The 23,113-nt window shown below is 39.1% G+C and overlaps 1 protein-coding gene across 1 annotated transcript in view; it reads right to left on the reverse strand.

Moving 5' to 3' along the window:
* LOC124711572 (anaphase-promoting complex subunit 7) overlaps positions 1–23,113 on the reverse strand; it is a 149,274-nt gene that overhangs the window by 52,905 nt on the left and 73,256 nt on the right. Inside the window, exons 5-7 of the mRNA XM_047241715.1 lie at positions 19,207–19,390; positions 800–1,003; positions 447–689 (exon numbers count right to left, since the gene is read on the reverse strand). Of these exons, the coding sequence (XP_047097671.1) occupies positions 447–689; positions 800–1,003; positions 19,207–19,390 (631 nt within the window). The remainder of the gene's footprint in view (positions 1–446; positions 690–799; positions 1,004–19,206; positions 19,391–23,113) is intronic.

The raw sequence follows: 23,113 nt of genomic DNA on the forward strand, positions 1-23,113 counted from the left end.
GGCAGTGGACAATGTGCAACAAATATCAATCAAATAAGATTTAATAGATACTTTTTGCGGTGCAAAAAAGAATCATTAGAAATGTGTGCTGTAATTCCAAGGAAATCGTGCTGCTCCTTGCTTAAAATTTTGAAATCATTAACAATTCTCTCCTTATATATCTATGACATTTCCAACGTTTTACACAGCAGTTTAAAGTTATTCAAGGAAAATTGTTTCGACAAGGTATGTAATAAGAGAAATAAAGATAATTTTGTGCTTCCTACTCATTGAGTAAACTTACATGCACAGACACCCCATTATATGGAAATGAAAATTTACAACAAAGTAAAAGGCAAGCACTTTCTAAGTATGAGCCTAGATTCGCTGGAATGTCTTGCTGAAAGAGGTGACTTGTTTAGGAAAAAGTCATACAAGTGAATGTAGAACATCTGTTATCTACTTACTGTCAAAGCTCTCGGTGTTTGACCAAGCTGCTTGCATGCACTGCTTGCCATTGTTAAAGCCTCTCGCAATCTGTGCATAAGTACATAGCAATCAACGAGTCCTCGATGTGGTTCATATCGATAAGGACTCAACTGCATTGCCTCTCTAAAATGTACAATTGCTTCCGTGTATTTCTTAAGATCCATAAGTATAGCACCTTTCAGAATAAGTGCTTGGACATTACGTGGGTTCTGAGTGCATGCCTGTAAAAATTTTTGCAGAAAATATTAAATAATATATAAACCAAATACTGGTGACTATTGCCAGATACGCGCAACCTGCATTCATCTTCTATTGCAAAAGGTCCTCTTACTTTGTGAGCAAAATATATGGCCTTTGAATTCTTCCGTGAAGCATAAAAGTAGTATGCCATTGCTATCCAGTGTTCTGGGCCATATTCAGATATATTTATATTTGGTGAGATTATTTTTTCAAGTTCTTTAAACTTCCGTTCCTTGGCTAGCAGCCCTGCATAAATTTCAAGGCCACGTTGCATATATGGGTCTATTCCATAAGCCTGTAGAAAGTTAAAAATATACAAACAATTTGCACTGTGAGTATTTTGATGTTACTGAGCAAAAACACAAAAAAACTGCACATTAATAGTCATTAAAAGTAAGTAAATATTGAATTTAGCTGCAGAGCACTTAAGGGCATATAATGATAATAGGAATTATTCCACAAAACCATACAACAGGATGTAGCAAGCTTATCCATGATAAAATGACCATCCTCAATATCCATTCTGCATCTCTTTATCAAATTCCACCATCTTTAATGGGGACTCGACTAAAGGGGAAGTGACGGAGGAGGAACACCTTAAGAAAACCTTGGACCACCTGCTAAAACACCGCAAGGAGTTCTTGCCAGAGTTACAGTGAAGGCTGCAACTGTGTCTGAGCCAAGTGGAAGCAGGAGATTGACACAACTTGCAGTGCAGAACTAGAACCAGTATCCCCCTGTGTTGGATTAGAGTACAGTGAAATTTCATCCTCAAGGAAGTCAGTAATATTTCCAGAAATCACAGTCGGTAGAAATCAGGACTAATGGTACAGCAATTGTGACCTGCTGTAACAAATATGCAGTACTGTGATGTGGAAGGCAACAAGAAGTTATTATATTATCTGTCCCTACTGCATTCAGTTATCTGTTAAAAATGTCAAAATGGCTTTCTCCTCGGTAAAACAGTGAAACCATTCAGATATCCAGATGCGGCTACTAAGGAGGAGATACCAGACAGAAAGAGTATTCTAATTACACATGAACATGCACATGAACACACAAAAGTGCATGTGTCAACACTGTCCTGGCTGATAACCTCGGACATGATACAGATAACTGCAACCAGTCACTTTTGAAATATTTGTTTATTTTCATAAACCAGTTTTTGAGACTTCTCAGGCTCATCTTCAGATAGGATATTCTTCTGTACTTCTGGATATGAGAATCCACTGTACAGTACCACCGAGAGATACTGATGCAGAGAAATGTTTTAAGAAGTAGCAAGTTAATGGCAGAGGGAGAAAAAAGGGCCACAGCAAATGCCATGGGGAAAAAAAGCATCTGCAACAGTCAGGACGAGTAATAAAGGCATGGACTGTGAAAGGGTAGGTTAAGTCGGTAATGGATGTCGTGGAGCTACATACCAGAGTCACTGCCACCTGTCCGTCAAAGTAGTCAGTCCGAATCGAAGCAGCAGCACCTTGTGCTGCTGTGACAGTCCCCACCGCTGCGTACTGTCAGCACAGCAATGGCTTTATGATAACTGTGGCTTCTCCTCTTGTGACAACCTAGTCTGGCCACATAGTGAACTGCGACTGCCCCGTTCCCATTGGTCAAACAGTGGGGGAGCTCTGCACGTGCATCTTGGCATCCCTGCAAGACAGCCCTGGGGCGAATCTTTGACATGCTGCAGGACTCTGCTGCTTTCCATAGACACCTGAAGCCTGGGGGCTTAGGGTCTGGGTTGTGTGGAAGAGTTTCCACCTTCACAGGGTAGCCCAGGAGCTACCTCAACTCCAAAATTCTGCCACAGACATTCACCATTTGCATAGTGATGATGATCAGTGGCGGCCTCTACTTATTCACCCAGTTATGCAGATCGATCACTACCTCCCCGAAGCTGTCACACAGTAGTCCTTCCCAGATTGCTTTCTCACTGCAAATCTGAGGCAATCCTCAAAGGAAATCGGCCACAGTTGCTGTCTGCAGCTTGATCGTGTCATCTGAATTAAGAGACTCTACATCAAATTTGAGTTCACAGCAGCTAACCATCTCCTCATATGGCTCCAATGGTTCTTTGCCACTGCAATGGATACACAGAACAGGACAGGAGCACAGTCGTCTTCCGTCACTGAGATGCCCGACCAGTGGCCCCTTTGGTGTGTCAACTCTCTTCCGTTTGCCTGTTTCGATCACGCTGAGACACAAAAACATGACGAATTTTGCAAGTGTTATCATAACAAAACAATGACAATTTTCTTTTTGTGACTGCCGCAGCACAAGCATGCCTTCTCAGCTCTCTGCCTGTCCAAGCAGCACAGTGCGCAACAGTGCAACTGCTGGAGCTGAACTGACAATCAGTATTTTATCAAAGAGTAGGAGAGCAAACTGAATATTTACTAGACTCAGTTCTTGCTTTTTCGGTTGTGTTGAACAGGAACTAACTTTATGACATTTTACAAGTTCCTAAACTCGAGCAAATTATTTAATCTCACCTGTGTCCTTTGGTAATTTAGTTTTTGAATCTCTGTGTGTTAATCTAATTTACTAGATACAGTTCTTGTGTTTTCATCAGTTCCTACAGCACACATTGATAGTCATTTGTCTGTTGGTGTAGTGTAATTTTCGACCATCTTTAGTAGTGATAGGGACTGTGACTACTGTGTGCGGATGCGAGTTGAGTTGGTGACACTTCACTCTCAGCTCCAGGCTGTGTTGGCTTTGGTTACCCAACTTGAGGCTGCAGTGGATGGGTATCACTGTTGTGGACTGGCTGTGGCAATCCAACACACCTCCACATGATCAATGAGTCTGCCGATTGGTCTGCACTGGTGGCCAGTTCAGTTACTGCTCACAATGAGGTTGATCTCTCACCCGTGCTTGAGTAGGAGATAACCTCGAGGCGTGGAAGGCAGCGAAAGACTTCCCAGAGTGCCGAATATAGGGCCTTCTTAGTTAGTCTGACAAACAGCTTCCAGGTGCTACCCATGGCTGACAATTTCACTCAGTCAGATGCAGTCACTTGTCCTGTTTCAAGAGAAAGCCTCTCAGCCTGCAATATCTGGACAGTCACAGAGAGTGGGATTTTTGGTAGTTGGGAGCTATAGTATTAGGCGTATTATGGGACTCCTTAGGGATATGGCTGCCAAGGAGGGGAAGGAAGCCAGTGTTCACTCCGTGTGGAACGAATTCTTCCAGGTGCCATGAAGAGAGCAGGGTGCAGCCAACTGCAGGTTGATGCTAATTATGTGTCATTTTGGATTGGAAGAAATTCTCTCTGGTTTTGAGTGGCTATCTGAAGTGATGAAGGCTTTCAGTCACGCTTGCAACATGAAAGCAGAGCTCACCATTTGCAGCACAGTCAAGAGGACCAATTGTGGCCCCCTGATACAGAGCCAAGTGGAGCATCTGAATCAGAGGCTCAGACAATTCTGCGACTCTGTAGGCTGCAGATTCCTCAACTTGCGCCATACATAGGGTGATGGCGTTTTTAGTTCAGTTAAATAGGTCAGGAGTCCATTACAAGTAGGAGGTGGCTACACAGACTGCAGGGCCTGTGTGGCACAGACTGGGCAGTTTTTTAGGTTAGAGGGTATCGAGGAAACACAAAAAGGACGTCAGTCTGGAAGGGTTCATGTTGAAGACAGGAAGAACATATCTCTAGGAACCATCTGTATAACAGTTGTAAATTACTGTAGTTGTGTTGGAAAGTACCAGAGCTCCAAGCACTAATAGAAAGTGCAGATGCTCAAATCTGAAAGCTAGCTAAAGCCAGAGATAAGTTCAGGTGTTCACAAAGGATAGGTTAAATCTTGTTGGTGGTAGTGGGTTTATTGCTGTTAGAACTAGTTTATCTTGTACTGAAACGGAAGCAGATAGTTCCTTTGGGCTAGTATTGGCAATGGGAATAAAATAATAATTTTATCCTTTTTACAATTAGAACTGGCTGTGACATCAATTTACCCTTGATATGTTGGTGAAAATATAAGTCTAAATCTGGGCATACACACAAAATATCACCCGAAACAGTGCTAAATGCTTTCTTTGAAAATTATTTTCAGAAATTACTTCATGAATCCACTCGAATAGTAAACAGTTATGGAAACACACCTGAACTTTTAGTAACAAATAATCCTAAGCTAATAACGAGCATCAAAATGGATACAGGGATTAACGAACACAGGGTTTTTGTAGTAAGACTAAATACCTTAACTCTCAAATCTACGAAAAGTAAACAAAAATATATCTATTCAGAAAAGCTGATATAATTTGCTTGTCACCTTCCTGGGAGATTCTCCACTCCTTCCAAATTAACAATGTAAGGGAAGATCAGATGTGGCTTGAATTCAAAGAAATAGCATTTGACAGCAATGGAGAGATTTATACCAAATAAATTAACAAAGGATGCAGCTGATCCCCCACAGTACATGAAACATATCAGGACACTGTTGCAGAAACAACAAAAAAAGCATGTCAACTTCAAACAAATGCAAAATTCCCAAGATTGGTGATCTTTTATAGAAGCTTGACATTTAGCATGGACTGCAATGCGAAACGTGTATAATAGTTTCCACAACAAAATTTAGTTTCAAAACCTAGCTGAAAATCCCAAGAGATTCTGATTGTATGCAAAATATACTAGTGGCAAGACACAATCAGTGGCTTCTCTGGGCAAAAGCAATGGAAATACTATCAATGACAGTACTGCTAAAGTGGAGTTACTAAACACAGACTTCCAAAATTGCTTCATAGAAGAAGACAAAATAAATATTACAGAATTCAGATCATGAATATCTGCCAACGTGAGTAACTTAGAAGTAGATATCCTTGGAGTGGTGAAGCAACTTAAGTCACTTAATAAAAGCAAGTCATCTGGTCTGGACTGTATAATAGCTAGGTATACTGATGTAAGAGCTCCATACTTAACAATCATATACAACCGCTTTCTCTATGAGAGATCTGTACCCACAGACTGGAAAGTTTCACAGATAACACCAATTTTGAGAAAGGCAATATGAGTAATCCATTAAATTAAAGGCCCATATAATTAACATCAATATGCAGCACGATTTTGGATCATATATTGTGTTCAAACATTATTAATTACCTTAATGACACCCGTCTATTGACACAGCCAATATGGATTTGGAAAACATCGTTCTTCTGAAACACAACTAACACTTTACTCAAATGAAGTGCTGAATGCTATCAACAAGAGGTTTTAAATCAATTCCATATTTCTAGTTTTCCAGAAGATCATGGCACTGTACCTCATAAGCGGCTTGCAATCAAATAGTGTGCTTACGGAATTTCAGCTGAGTTATGTGATTGGATTCATGATTTCCTCTGACAGAGGTCACAGTTGGTAGTAACTGATGGAAAGTCATCAAGTAAAATGGAAGTGATTTCTGACATTCTCCAAACTAGTGTCACATGTCCTCTGCTGTTTCTTATTATAGTTACGATATAGGAGACAATTTGTGCAGCCATCTTACACTGTTTGCAGATGATGGTGTTCTTTACAGTGTAGTAAAATCAGGGGATCAAAGTAAATTGCAAAATGATTTAGAAAATATGTCTATATGATGTAAAAATTGGCAACAGACCCTAAATAAGGAAAAATGTGAGATCACCCATATGAGTGCTAAAAGGAATCTGTTGAACTTCCATAACACGATAAATCAATCAAATCTACAGGCCATAAATTCAGCTAAATACCTAGGAACTACAATTATGAACAACTTAGATTGAGAAGAACACATAGAAAATGTTGTGGGAAGGTGAACCAAAGAATGTGTTTTCTTGGCAGAACAAATTTACTAAAGAGCCTGCCTACCAGTACTCTTTTGGAGTACTGCTGCACAGTGTGGGATCCTTACCGGGGAGGATTAATGGAGTACATTGAGAAAGTTCACAGAAGGGCAGCACATTTTGTATTATTGAGAAATCGAGGAAAAGAGTCATGGACATGATACAAGATGTGCAGTGGAAACCATTAAAACAAAGGCATTTTTCATCACAGTGGGATCTTCTCATGACATATCAACCACCACCTTTCTCCTCCAAATAAAATATTTTGTTGACATCGACCTACATAGGGAGAAACAATCATCATAACAAAATAAGGGATATCAGAGCTCATACAGAAATATATAGGTGGCGTTTTTTCCCACATGCTGTTTGAGAGAGGAATAATAGAGAATTAGTGTGACCGTGGTTCCATGAACCCTCTGCTAGGCACTTCAGCTATATATATATATATGTAGATGTAGGTAGGACCAGCATATTTTTGTGGGTAATAGGGGCACTTGAGAAACAATTTTAGCACTGTGGCTAGTAAAAGAGGGCAGATTTGGATGAAAGGAGGAAATATTAATTGGATTCCTAGATTTGGAAGTGTCTTAAAATTGCGGAATAGAATAAAATTAATTCCATTCTTAGGTGGCTGAGTATCAACTACAGGAATATAATGGTGACCAATTCTCTTTGCACAAAGCAGAATAAAGTCGGCAGTACTGATACAATTGTAAAAGAGGCAAAAATCAGGAAAGGTGCTGGGGAGGATTCCTCATTACCCTCATTGATATTTAATTTCTATGGTGAAGAGGCAACGTAAGTTACTAAACACATAAATCAGTGGATGGTCCCAGTTGCAAGTTGCCTGTCTAAAGAGTTCCAGGGCATAATAAAACTGATTACAGTGAGATATATGTACTAACCAATCCTGGATCATATGAACTACACAACACTGCATCAAAGACATAAAACACAAATCCACTACTAAACAGCTATGCAAAAATGTTTAAATGTCAATGTCTATAAACACTTCATGTAATTACTACAATGATTATGGACTTCTCAAAAAATATACACAATTAATTATTTTTTAAATGAAATGTATGTTCCAAAGATTGTTTTGCATAAATAGATCGATATATGATAGTGATTTCTTGGCTACATGTTATTAAAGGTGAATCTTTGTTCTTTTGTGCAGTTAGTTGTACGAGTTTGAAGTGCGAGGATGGAGAACAATTTGTGTACGTTTTACTAATTTGTACTGTCAAGTGAAATGACTGAAAATATATGTGTAATTCTGCAGGAAGTCCACCAGAACTCTTAATACTATCGAAACATCAAACCAATTATCCTCTAGACGATTATAGAAAGATACACCACAGAAAGAAAATACACAATGAGCCATCAACACATAACACAGAAGAACAACAAAAAGGAGTAAAATATTTAGTACTAACAGAACTGGTTATTTTAATTTGACTGTAAGTAAAGAATGACACTGAAGAAAAGGAGAAAACAAACACTGCAGGCAGATTTTACCGTACAGTGAAATAAAGAGAGATGGGGTCAATGCTATTTGAGATGTGGATAATTTTCTGCTACGTCAAAATTGATTATTTGATTTATTGTTTTTGCTTGTAAATATTGCTTATGAATCTGAATTTCCATGCTGCAAGGTTTGTGTGTTAATTACTTATCTATCTTTTTATAATTACATTATAATATGTATTTGTCTTCTACTGTTTCAATATAATGGAATTAATTGTAGATAAGTTCCCCAAGATAATAGTAATTTCAGATGAGCTTATATGCATTAAAAAAAGAAATTTAAATTTTTTACATAAATGAGTCAGACAGAGAAAATATTGCTATAGTCAGCCGGTATCACAATGCCTAAGCATCTATGGCTTTAGTGAATAAAAAATGTTTATTGAAAATGAAAACTTAAGAAATTTACAAGCTACGTCAGCTCAGTTATTATTGTGGTATCTCTGTGAGGGAGAGAGATACCAGAGAGAGTTGTTTTTCAGGCCTATGTGAAGTTAATGATCAATATATTTTTCTTGGTTTATAACACATATTTTACTATTATGAATAGAATACAAGAATCACAATGCAGAATAATCTTCCTATCTGAGGCTTACTGATGGTATTATGAAGTTTTGTGAAATATTTTGTGATGTTGACGAATTTTATGTTGAGATGATGTACTGTGAGAGATGAAGGTCTTTTGTATTGAGGACTATAGTGAGTATGTGAAGTTTATGAGGTTTATAATGATGTTAGGTAAATGAAATATTAGGGACTTATTCACACACAGTTTTGTAATGCATTGTGTTTTTGTTTATGAAGGTATTCTGTAGAAAATTCTGAGAAATGACTATAAGGAATGTAGGTAAAGTGATGTTGAGCATTAGCCTTTGATTATATGATTGATGTTTATGAAAGTTTGAGCTGTGTCTGGTTTGTTGAAAATATCAGAATTTTATTTAATGGCTGGATGATTACATACCACTGCCATGAGAAAGAGTTAGCATTGGTAGGAAATAACTTCCATGTACTAAATATCTTGTTGCAGATTATAACGTATTAACACATTATCAATTCATTTCCATGTAAATTTTTAATCATGATATTTACGTGAGAAGAATCTGGGACATAGAAAATGAAATTGACCTTTTGCTGTCTGGAATTATTGGTCACCCAAAAAAACTTTAACATTTCTTGTGTACTAGTTTTGGGAATGTGTGTAGAATGCAGCTCACCATTTCTCACAAAATATCTGCAATTTCTTGTACTGTACATAATTTACTTATGTTTTTTACGATAGATATTTTTTGATGTTTAATATTATTTTGTATGTGTCTAACTTTCATGCTACCCAACTGACTCAGCGTACTTTATGTAGATGTGAAAGAAGAATTTTAAGTGTAACAGTGACAAATTTCAGTGTCAGCGACATTTTTAACATAATTTATACCAGCATTTTTTACATAAGTAACTAAATAATTCAGTTTTCAAGGAAACATGTATGAATGAGCTAGTTGTCTCATCCTGCAACATAATTTGAAAGGCTTGAAAGGCAATTTTTCATATGTTATTGTATAATCTATTACGTGATATGAAAAATAATGAATTCAAAATGTTTGTAACAGTCAGACAGTAAAAGACAAAATAAGTGATAAAAATTGGTAATGTTGCACATGGAATAGGTTGAGGGTCTGCTGACTTTGGTAGGCACACCACGCAGCAAGTGGTGGATTCCCTAGCTGGGTGTCCCCAATCTTAATTTCTGGTGCACTCTGTTCCGACTTTTTCCTATTTGGGCTCTGTTCCTCTTCAAATTTTTTTTTTCCTCTCTCATTTATTTCCGGGGTCTATGCTATTTATGTCACCACAACTTCTGTGTATGATTCTGTCTGACAGTACTACCCCTGCAGCATCTGCCATGTTGCAAGGGGAGGGGGGGGGGGGTAGTAGTTCTTGCAAAATAGAGCAAGAAACAATTTTTGTTATAGCATATTTCCATACGCAGAGAGTTCAATGTTCTGTATGAAAAGTCCATTTATAAGTAAGACAGTATAAAATGTTGTTACAAAAACATTTCATTGGTGTTAGGAGAAAAAAGATTAAGTTCCTAACTTTTAAATAACTCTATATGGACTAAGATGTTTTCTTTTGATCACAGGGCACTACCAATTAATGATATTTCCCCTATTAAAGACAGATTTTTAAATATTGGTATACAGACATTCTCATGAAATACAAGTTCTACTGTCATGCTAATACAATAAAATCTCTTTATGGGTACCACCCTTTTGCTTATCCCATATATTTTATATGATAGTTGGTAATAATTTGAGAGCTAAATGACAGGTGAAAGGTCAAACTTTGAATTTGGTTTTGAAAATGTGTGAGAAAAGAACTCGGTAAAGCAAAACTTTGTTCTTGACCTCATTTGAATGAAGTGGTGGTGCTAAGGCAGTCAAAATGCTGTATATCATGTAATGAACTGTTGATATTGATTTGCTATAGTCCAAAACTTGTTGGCAACCAGTTTTATCATGTTGTATCAAAATTTCTCTTGCATTTTATGCTTTCAATTTTTCTTTGGGGGGGGGGGGGGGGGGGGAGGAGTAGGAGGGAAGTAGGGAAGTGGGGCTATTGTAATAAAACTGATTGTGGGGAGATAAATGTACTAACCGATCTTTGATCATATGGAGTAAATGATGCTGCACTGAAGACATAAAAATAAAAAATCCACTGCTAAATAGCTATGTGAAAATGATTAAATGTCAATGTTTACATATACTTAATGTAATTACAATGATGATTACGGACTTCTCAAAAAAGACAGACAATTAATAGTATTTTTTTAATGATATGTATGTTCCAAAGATTGTTTTGAACAAATAGATTGATATATGATAGTAATTTCTTTGCTACATGTTATTAGAGGTAAATCAATGTTCTTTTGTGTGTTGGGTTGTTCGAGTTTGAAGTGCATGGATGGAGAATGAGTTGTGTGTGTTTCACCGATTTGTACTGTGAAGTGAAATGACTGAAAATATATGTGTAATTCTGCAGGAAGTCCACCAGAATTCATATTATTATCGAAACATCAACCTGATTATCCTCTAGACAATTATGGAAAGATAAACTGCAGAAAGAAAATACACAATGAGCCATCAATACATAATAAAGAGGAGCAACAAAATAGATGAATATTTTTTATTAATAGAACTGGTTATTTTAATTCAACTGTCTGTGTCACTCACTGCAGTGAGTCATTGTCTCACACTATATACATCCTCCATATCAGAATGACAGCACTTAGCAACTTCCAATAAATTTTACAAACAAATTCAGATCTTTTGAAATTTTTTTCTCACTGACACCCCTGATAAAAATAATGGGAGAAAAAGTTTATTGCTTACTAAATTTTCACTTTTCATGCCTTGAAACTTCAGCATCAGGTATTCCGTTCAAATTTATAATTTCTTTACCACAAGCCCCATTCCCAATACATTGTGCAGACTCTATCCATATATACCATGGAATGTCCCTGCAAAATTATATGATTGTACAACACATAGTTCACAAGAGATTACATCATAAACATTGAGATACATGAAAAACTAGTTTTTCCTAATATGTGGGAGTTTGACACTCTAAATAATTGGGGTAGGGGGATTAATTGTGAAGGAACTAAAAGATTAACTTAATGTGTGAGTTCTTTGTCACAAAGAAAAAAATTAGCATGATACATTTAAGTGTTGAGATAAAACTTATCATAGAAGTGAACCAATTCATTACTGGAACAATATGCTATGTGGCTAAATGTAAAACTTCGACAAGAAGTAGTTGACAGATTTTGATGTTTCAAATCTTCAACACGTGAAGAAGGAAGTAGTAAAAAAAAGTGGCAAGCACTGCAAGAGATAATAAAAAGAAATAGCTGCCAAATCCAAAAATACAAGCCTTAAGACCATAATACGATTCACAAAAGATATGTTTGTAACACACTTCTCCATGGTCCATGGGCGCAAAGTGTGTACAGTGGGAGGACAGAGATTAAACAATTGGAAGCCTTCGAAATATGGTGCAATAGAAGACTGTTGAAGATCTGATGGAGTGGCCCGTAACAAATCATAACAATCTGCAACACAATAGTGAGTAAAAAATGTCCAATCAAGATTGCAATGAATCGAAGAGAAAGAGAATGATTGGACAAACATATTATGACTAGAGTCATTGCTAAAATTTGTAATCAAAGGGACAGTAAAGGGACAGATTACGAGGGGAAGGCCTAGCATATAAGGCAGATCATTCATGGAAAGTAAAACCATGGTTAACCGAACTTGGGTCAACCCAAACCTAGCTTCTCTGAAACACCTCTGAAAACTGCCTGACCTCCAGTTGTTTCCCCATCCAGCAAATCACCAGTCTAACCAAAGCTACACTGCCAGCAATAGTGCATATGAGTGGTTGTTTCTTTCCATTTTATGCATATTTTTGTACTGTGGTGACTAAACAAAAGCATGTTGTGTTTACTTTCACTGATAACATAGCTGAAGTTGAAAAAGAAAATTTACTGAAAACGGTTGTGACTAATTACAGAGGTGGAGTTTCTACCATTCCAGAATGGGTCAAATGAAAATTTGAATTTCTAGAGTAAGCTGTGAAAAATACTCATAGAAAAACAGTAAAAAAACTGACTTTGAAAAAGTAGACAAAGCTCTATCTTTTGTTCACTCAACAACAAGGAAAATGCGTGTCTTTGACTGCCACCCCCTCCCCCCCCCCCCCCACCCCCCACCCAAAAAAAATTGTTTTTCAAGTTTAAAAACAGACACAGCATTTGGTAATCAAATGTATGTGGGGAAAAATTATGTGCAGACCCAGACACAGTCAACATTTTTCAAACAGAGTTTGAAGAGTACACCCCAGGCTGCATCAAGGATCAAATTTACAAGTCCAATGAAATAGGAGTTAATTGCTTCTGACACCCATAAATTACCCACTACATTTATTAGGAAGTCCTTTAAGGATGTTGGCCAAAATGTGCTAACAGAGTTTTACAAAGTGCAAAAAGTTACTGATGTCCCATGAACCCTTTGTCGAATGGTATAATGATCAGTTTTTACCAAAAATTGAAAAGTTTTTGGCTGACACTTCACCTATGCATCCTTGCAATTTAGAAAGAGATGATATTTATATGCATTTCCTTCCCCCAAATGTTACCAGTCTAATACAGCTACTGGATCAGGGCACAATAGTGGCATTTAAACAGCACTGCCATGGGATATTTTTGAGAAATACATGGGCTACTTTCAAGAAATATCTTGCAAGATAGTGACCTCAATTACCAAAACATAAATAATGTGCTGAAGGTGTTAAATATGATATGTAATTTACTGGTTTGAACAAGCCTGAGACAATATGCAAGCAGCAACTCTCCAAGGAACTGGAGCAAAACGTATAATGCATTTGAACAAGATGAGTCAGAAAATTTGACAGATGATGTAAAAAGAATTCCCAGATGTGGATACATGGATACATGTGAGGCGTAGAAATGAGTTGTCGTGAATGATCACCAAGAAATCACAGAGCAAGAAATTGTAGAAACAGTGTGGATGTCAAATTCTGACACGATCAAAGAGCCTGAAGTAGATGACATGGATGGCAGTGTGACAGCTGACCATCATTTTCGAGCACTAGAGGTAAGCCTATGATAAGAACTTATATTCCAAAAACCTACTAAGTATAGAGTAATGCAGAAAGTACAGTACATATGTTGTTGTTTGGGTTGCCTTAAGGTTTGTTGAACACTACCTTGAGTCAATGCTGACAAATGTCCTTCTAATGAAGTGATAAGAGGGCATTGCTGCTTGAAAATGTGAGGAAGGAGAAAAGGAACAAACCGAATTTTTTGAATGAGTAAGTTATATGCAAAAAACTACTTTATTAAATACAGTATACTTTATATTATGTCCTGTAGTCCACAAAAAAGTAATTTTAACTTTAATAAGGAACATAAGCAAAGCTTATGAAGAGATTTTTGAATTAGCTTGACTTTCAAAACTTTTCACAAATAGGCATTGTAATTACACTACAAAATATTGTAGCACACGTTAACATTTATGGAAAGGATACAATGCTATTAACTGTAAAGACGACACACTGAGTTGCAGACATGCACAACACTGTTACATCTTAAGCTTTGAGACAAAGTCTTCACCAGAAAAAAGAAACACACATATTCACACGAGCCAGTGCCCCCCGCCCCCCCTCTCCCCTCCCTCCTCCCCACCAGACAGAGCGTGTAGGGACTAGAGATGGCAGGTAAGGCTACCTGGTGCAGTATCAGGTCGCTGTAGGAGAGGGAAGCAAAGGAGAAAAGGGAGTGGAAAAGAGAGGAGCAGAGAAGGGTAAAAGATAGGTCGATGCATTGGTAGAGAGCAGCGCACAATGAGGGTGAGGGCATGAGTTGGGAGGAGTTGACAGGACAGAGGGCATAAACTCTTGGGTGGAGGGTGTGGGAGCAGTAGGTTACTGTAGGTTGAAGCTGGCATGATTTTGGAAGTGGAAAATATGTGGTACAGATAACTCCCAACTGTGCAGTTCAGCAAAGCTAGTGGTGGATGAGAAGATCAAGATGGCACATGTTGTGAAGCAGCCATTGAAATCAAGCATGTTATGTTCAGCTGCATGTTGTGGAACAGGGTGGCTCACTTTGCTCTTGGTCACAGCTTGGTGGTGATCATTCATCCTGGTAGATTGCTGGTTGGTAGTCATACCAACATAAAAACCTGAGCAATGATTGCACCAGAACTGGAACAGGATATGGCCTAGCCTCTGATGTGCTAAGATAAGCCTGTGATGGGGCTGGTATATGAAGAACTGTGTGGGTGGATTTGGCAGGTCATGCACCTGGGTCTCCCGCAAGGATACAATCCCTGTGACAAGAAGTTGGGATAGGGAGTGGCATACAGATGGACCAGGATGTTGCAGAGGTTGGGTGGGTGATGGAACACCACTTTAGGATTGGTGGGAAGCATCTTGGGTAGGATATCCCTGATTTCAGGGCACAATGATAGATAACCAAAGCCCTGACGAAGTATTGTTCTAGTCCATGCTGGTACTGACTGACAAAGGGGCATTTCTTTATAGCTGGTTCTTGATGATGGAGGGAGGATTTGGGGTGTGTGGAAATATGCCACAAGAAATCTGCCTGTAGGCTAGGTCTAATGATAGCGGTGAGACCTTCACCATACTAGGCAAGGGGACTGCCGTCACTGCAGACGGCTGTCCCTGGGTGGCTAGGCTTCATGGGAGGAATTTTTTGGTGTGGAATGGATGTGAATTGTTGAAATGCAGAGGGTTTAGTGTGGACTGCTGCCTTGGGGCACCACTACCCAAATCCTATCCTACCAACAGTGTACCTCTGCATCAGCACTTCATAGCACTCAGACCCGGCCTAGATGACCTTTTCAACTTTACACATCCCCAAATCACTCTTACAACACTCCACTCCATCCAGAGCCAAAAAAATCACAGAACATTTTTATTAATCTTTGCACCAAAAATACCCATCGCCAGATAAGTTTCAGTCTTATCCAAAAGCTTCATCTTCAGTCCTCCGCCCAAATTTAACCACTTGGGACTTGTCACAGACGTACTTTCCTCCTCCCAATCATTGCAATCGAAACACTTCTTTGCCACCAATCCCTCCTACCCAAACCAACCTAATCACAAAATTTAACCCTGTCTCTCCCAGTAGTACCACCACCCAACTGCAATCCCCCCCCCCCTTCCACTTAATCAATCTCTGGTCACATTCCATGAATCCCTTACCTACAACTTGACTTCACCATCCATCCAAAAGTCCTTCCAAAGAATACCAACCTTTCAGCAGAAGTGAAGACAGCTATGAAGCGTCTCAAAACAGATCCTCAACTAATGATCCTATCTGCAGACAAACATTCCACCACTGTCGTCATCAATCACAGGGACTACCTGCCAGAAGGGCCTCCACCAACAGTCAGGCTCCTCCATCTATAAACCTGCCAGAGTGATCCCATCCCAGCTGTCCAACATAACCTTCAATCCATGCTTAAGGCTTAGGCCCTTCTCTGAACCTCTTTCCTGAATCCATTTCCCTCCACACCTTTATCACAACCCACACGCCCCCCTTTTGCATGCTGTCCAAAATCCACAAACCTAACAATCCTGGACACCCCACTGTATCTGGTACTATGCTTCCACTGAAAGAATTTCAGTCCTAACTGACCAAAATCTCCAAACTATTGCTCAAAATATAGCCTCCAACATCAAAAATACCAAGCACTTCCTTCACCAACTCTCCAACATCCCCATCTTTAACCCCCGGGTTACGTCACTGTTGACGGTATTTCGCAATACACCAACGTCGCTCATGGCCATGGTCATGCCACAACTGAACACTACCTTTCCCAACATCCTTCAGACTCCAAAGCCACTAACTCTTCACCTAACTAATTCCATCCTAACCTATAACTACTACACTTTTCAAGCAAAGGTAAACAAACCAAATCCATGGCACAGCCATCTTCATATGTCAACCTCTTTATGGGCCTAACCTTCAAAAACCCATGATCTGGTTCAGGTTTATTGATGATATCTTCATGGTCTGGACTCAGAGCCTGAACACCATATCCTCATTCCTTCATAACCTCAATAGCTTTTCTTCCGTCCATGTCACTTAGTCCTTTACAATACAGTGTACCACCTTCCTGGACATTGACTACCTCTTCTCTGAAGGTTTCATCCACACCCCTGTCCTCATAAACCATCACATTACCTCCATTTTGACGGTTACCATCCCTTCCACACCAAAAGTCCCTCCCATACAGTCTAGTCACCCAAGGATAGGATATCTGGAGTGCCGGCAGTTCCCTTTCCCAATAAGCTGAAGTTCTCACCAAGGCCTTCACAAACAGGGACAAACCACCAGGCCTAGTCTGCAAACAGATTTCACTTGCCATATCCCCACACATCCCAAATCCTCCCACAAATCCCAAGAACAAGCTACAAACCAGTGTCCCCATCATAACCCAACATCACCCAGCTGCAAGGTCTGCCCAATCTACCCAGTCCATCACTTCCTATTGCAATCCTGTCTCAGGCTTATCCTACCCAACCCGAGGCTCGACTACCAGTGAACACAGCAATGTCGTATACCAACCCTGCTGCAATCATTGCTCAGCTTTTTATATTGTTATGATTACCAAACAGCTACCCACCAGGATCAACAGCCACTGCCAAACTGTGGCCAGAAGCAAAGTGAACCCTCCTGTTGCACAGCTTGCAGCTGAACATAACATGCTTATTTCAATGGCTACTTCACAACCTGGGTCATCTGGAGACTCCCCTCCACTATCATATTTTCTGAACTGTGCATATGGGAGTTATCATTACATATTCTCTGCTCCCAAAATCACTCCCAGCCTCAAGCTACAGTAACCTACTGTCCCCACACCTCTCACCCAATAGTCTCTCCCTCTCTGTCCTATCACATCCTCCCATCCTCATCATGCACTGTTCTCTGTCAATGCATCCACCATACTTTTCCTCTTGTGTGCTTTTCTCCGTTCCACTCTCTTTTTTCTCCTTCTCTTCCTTCCCCACAGCCTCCCAATGCTGCGTTGTGTTGTCTTGTTTGCCACCTCTAGTTTCTTCGGACTGCTAGGTAGCACTGTTACTTCTTCCCCACCCTGTACCTTGCCATCCCTCTGCTTTCAAACTCACCTATGGCCTGTTGCTCCCATTTGACGTGTTTCAGTTTCAGTCTGGCCGAAGCAACCAAAGGCAGCAGTCTTGTGTGTGTGTGTGTGTGTGTGTGTGTGTGTGTGTGTGTGTGTGTGTCTTCCAATGAAGGCTTTGACTCAAAGATAAATGGCACAACATACTTTTTTTGCACCTGTCTACAGCTTAATGTGTTGCCATTCGGTGCGCGGCAATCAAACTTTTCCATAATAGTTGATATTCCAACCTGGACTTCCATTGTTTGTACTATATATATTACATTAGATGTCCACGGCTTAACTAAAAAAATGGTTAACTGAAATCCCCCCCCCCCCCTCCCCACTCCCCTCAGTTCGATTAATCAGTGTATTGCCATTTCATTTTCTTCACTAATTTTTAAATCTTCACGGTACAATGGAAAGGGACAAAATTTCAATCAAATGTACAACAATCAAAAGCAAATATCAAATCATACCATGGAAAAATCTTCAACAGGCAGGATGTACATTAATAAGAAGAGGACCAAAGATACAACATACTGCCAAAAGATACATTAACGTAGAAAGCATCTATAACCACAAAGAAACAGACAGCTTGGCCTGTGCTTTTGTTCAGAACGTGAGAGTTTTGGTACTGCCTGCTGTAAGGATGAGGAGATGGAAACATTTTTAAAGTGTGTTTGAGAATGAAAGGAGGTTTAAGATTTCTTTTTTTTTTACAGACAAGTCCCTCTCAACCTATGACCTGAACGAGCTGACCTGCCCACCTCCCCTCATTTCCACTCTTCTTTAATCAAATATTCTTCCTAAAGATTGAACTTATAGTTCTGAGAGATAAGAAGATAAATTTCTAGTCTGATGTTTCTACTTATAATACTAAGAATTTTTCCTCTTGAAGATCAGTACTGACCCGCCTTTTCAAATCTGTAATTTTTTTTTTAAGCAGTTTTCACAATTACAATTTCAGTTTTGTACATAATACACATTGTGTGCACTGGAAGACCTATTACAATTATTTATTATATTTCACGCAAACAGCTAACTGTTTACTGTTCCAGAACCACAATGTTGGACACTTAAGTAGTATTTGAGATTCAATGACCCATTATTTAAAATCTATGTATTTCTGGCGGTGGAGTCATTTTATAAGCACTGGTTGGCAGGCACTGAGAAGTAAAGTATTGCATTATTAGGCAAGTAATTGTTACAAAATAAATATAGCTATTATCTAAACATTTACAGAAGCAGAGCAAGCTGCAGGCATTCTACACAACATGGTGATATTACTGCCTTAAATACAGCTTTTAGCAACCTGCAGGATATATGGAATATTCCTTAAGGTTAACAAACTAAGGCATACAGCAGAAAAATTAAGGTAGTAAGTACAGGTTATGGTTAAAGTGCATTATTGACATACCCTCTGAAGAACAATAAGTGCATTTTTGAAGTCTCCACAATAATAATAGCATTCTCCCATTGTGACTAGTAGATTAACATTATCACGAAGTGCAGATCGTTCATCCAGATGGCGAAATGTTGCAATAGCTTGTGTGTAGTCACGACTGTGCATCTGAGCGTGAGCTTTTATCCAAGAATTTAACCTTGAAAATGTTTAATACATAAATCAAATACTTATTTTAATAAAAACTATTCTTTTTTATTTTTTGCACAAAATTACAAATTTTGAGTAATTGCAAAGAAAAGGAAATAATTTGGGAAAAGGTGGTAATGGTGAAAGAAAAAGGAGGTGAGGCACTGTTGTGATAGTCGTGACATATTTATTACTTTTTGGAGGAAATGGTCAAAACTTACAGTGAGAACTGAATGGTAAGGCAATCAGGAATGCAAATACATAAAAATAAATGCCCCTACAAAAAAAATTTTGCTTTTGCCTCCTTAACACCAGTAAAGTTCGTAGCCATATCAGTTATGCTGGTTATGTATTGTGTTTCCTTCATGTTCCATTTGTGTGTAATAGCCAGAATATACAGAACAGCTACAACATTTATGGGGCTGGTTGTAAATTGAGTTCTGAAAGCTCTCCCCACTTAGTTAAAATCTCTGACTTGTTGCTCAGTTGTTTTTAAATGCTAAACAATGAATTAGTTGCAGGATGAACACTGATTGTCAACTAACACGGAGTGAATATACACAGATACCAGCAAAAAGAATGTCATCAGCATGCTATGCTCTTAGGATGTTAGCATTAGTTTGTAACAGGAGTCTTGTTGTGACCTTCTATCCAACATACACTCAATTCTTAGCTATGTGATACTTTCTGGGGATTAAAGGCAAAAAAAAAAAAAAAATGAACTCTGTTTTTAAACTGCAGAAAATGGTCATAAGAATAAACTGCAGGCTCAATGTAAGCAGCTATTTAAGAAATCAGGCAACCTTACTGCACAAGGCAAGTACATAAACCAATATGTGATGCATGCAAGTGAAAATACTAAAAATACTGCCCTAATAGTTCTATTCAAATTCATGGAACAAGGGCTTGTTTCGAGTTACATTTATCAAGAGGGGAAAAAAACAACAAAAACTTGAAATAGCATTTCATATCATGGGATAAAATTGTAGTGAAATAATAAAGATTATTAAAACACATTTGACTGACATGGCAGCTAAAAATGTTCTTCATAAGTAATACATAGTAATTAAAGGGGGTAACTAAAGCACCTTGTCACATTACAATACATGATTATGATCTACTGCTTTCACAAGGATTGTGTGTCAAGATTTACAATGTATAACGCTATCTGTTGGCTTAGTTTTTCGGGTGGACAGTTTAGCGTGGAGTCCAGAACTGAGGCAAGGGGCACAGTGGACTGTTCTCAGCCTAGGAGTCATCGGTGGGTGTCTTAGTGTGAGTAGCAGTGAAGAGTGGAACTATGTTTCACATTGCAAGTGACCGGAAACAGTCTGGGAGTCATCATCACCAGGTGTCCTCAGTGCATGGGCAATGAGGACGGAAACTATGTTTTATATTGCATATTACCTGAAAAAACTGTATGTAAATTAAGCAACATTATACAACAGAGAATTGCTGAATGAGGTAGTACAGCTGTTAGGATGCTGACCTCATATTTAGGAGGACAGAGATGCTCTGCTCACCCAACCCAATTTGGGTTTTTTCCAGGGTTTTTCTGGATCGCTAAGTGAAATGCCGTGATAGTTCCTTAATTAGGCCATGGCCAAATACCTGTCCTATCACCACAGGCTACCAGCCCTACCCTCTCAAATCATGTTAAATATGTTGTGTATTATATTTTGGTCTATTGATTGCCACTGTAATACCTTGACAAATCTTATATGATCCTTAGTTGAATAAAGATAAATAACACTTTGGAAATTCCATGTTAAAATATCAACAATATTAGGAAAAGGAGAGAGAGCTACTTACTGTACAGATGACTCACTGACTTACAGACAGGCACAACAAAAAGACTGTTACACATTACAGCTTTTGGACAAAGCCTTCTTCAGCACAGAAAACACACACATTCACACAAGCAACCAAATCTCATGCACATATGACTGCTACCATTGGCAGCTCTGGCTGGAATGCAACTGTAATATGAACAGCAATCTGGAGTGGGGTGGACAAGGGGGACGGACAGCGGAGTGAGGGAAGTGGGGAAGAGAAGAGTGCCATCTGGCGGGTTGGCAGGGGCTAGAGACATCCAGGTGCAGCATCAGGAGGTTGTTGTGTGTGTGTGTGTGTGGGGGGGGGGGGGGGAGATGAGGGGTAGAAAAGAAAGGAGCAGGGAAGGGGAAATGATGGGGGGTACTGTGGCACACAGCGGCACACAAAGAAGGTGAGCGAATGTGAAACGGAGGAGGTGACAAGAGAAGGGGGGCAAAAAATGTTGGATGGAGGGTGTGGGGACAGTAGGTTACTGTAGGTTGAAGCCAGGATAATTTTGGGAGCGGAGAATGTATTATGGTCATCTGCGCAGTTCAGAAAAGCTGGTGGTGAAATGGAGAATCCAGACGGCCCAGGTTGTGAAGCATCCATTGGAATCAAGCATGTTGTGCCACAAGGTGGTCTACTTTCTTCTTGGCCACAGTTTGTCTGTGGCCATTCATGCTGGTGGACAGCTGGTTGGTAGTCATATCAATATAATAAACTATTCAATGATTGCAGCAGAGCTGAAATATGACAGGGCTGCCTTCACAGGTAGCCCAGACTCTGATGGGGTAGGATAAGCCTGTGAAAGGACTGGAATAGGAAGTGATGAGTGGTTGGACTGGACAGGTCATGCACCTGGGTCTTCTGCAGGGATATGATCCCTGTGACGAGCAGCTGGGATTGGGAGTGGCATATGCATGGACTAGGATATGGCAGAGGTTAGGGGTGGGAAGCATCTTGGATAGCACGGTGATAAATAACACGGGCCAATGATGGAAAAACGTTTTTATTCTTGTGATTTCTGGGGTGTGAAATCCAAATATGATACTTAAAAAACAGTATCAACCACCATTTCTTCCCATTTTACAGTTAAATTTATTAAATTAAGCCATTTTCAAAGAATTTAACGGGTATTATATAGTTAAAATAATTTAAAAAGGAGATGTGATGAATGTAGATGACATCGGTAGCACTGCTGCAAAACCTTTGGTGGAAAAAAAAAAAAAAGGTCAATTCTATTTTTGTGTTAACAGATGGTGTTTTGTTTACTGTCATCCTACCCTCACTTTCCCATTACCTGTACACGTGCTCAGTACAATGTCTAATCGTGGTTGTAAAAGCACTGCTGACAGTTTTTGCTATATTTGTGGTGAATTTGTGATTAAAAAACACCAAAGAAACATTACAGGCTTTGTGAAAAAGCTTTATCTATCATACTTTGGATCTAAACTTGGTGATCAAGATAAATCTTGGGTGCCATATAAGGTGTGTTATGTGTGTGTTGAAGATCTGAGGAAATGGTCCAAAAAGGAGAAAAAAGCCTTTAGCTATGCTGTTCCTATGATATGGAGGGAGCCAAGAAATTGTTCCCATGATTGCTACTTTAGTAGTGTTGATATTACTGGTCATAATTCGATAAACAAGAAGGTGATAAGCTACCCTAACCTTCCGTCCGCCATCCTACCAGTAGGGCATGGTGTAGATTTGCCGGTTCCTGAACCACCATATGATTTAAATTCTATTCCAACAGAAGTATTTTCTGATGTACAATATGATTTAGATGAACCAGATGATGATGAATTCCATTGTAATACAGAAAGTCTAGAGACCAAATTGTTTACTCAGAGTGAGCTTAACAATTTGGTTAGGGATCTGGGGTTATTGAAAGAAAAAGCTGAATTGCTTGGCTCTA

The sequence above is a fragment of the Schistocerca piceifrons genome, chromosome 8 (assembly GCF_021461385.2).
Source record: "Schistocerca piceifrons isolate TAMUIC-IGC-003096 chromosome 8, iqSchPice1.1, whole genome shotgun sequence".
NCBI classification, from domain to species: Eukaryota; Metazoa; Arthropoda; class Insecta; order Orthoptera; family Acrididae; genus Schistocerca; species Schistocerca piceifrons.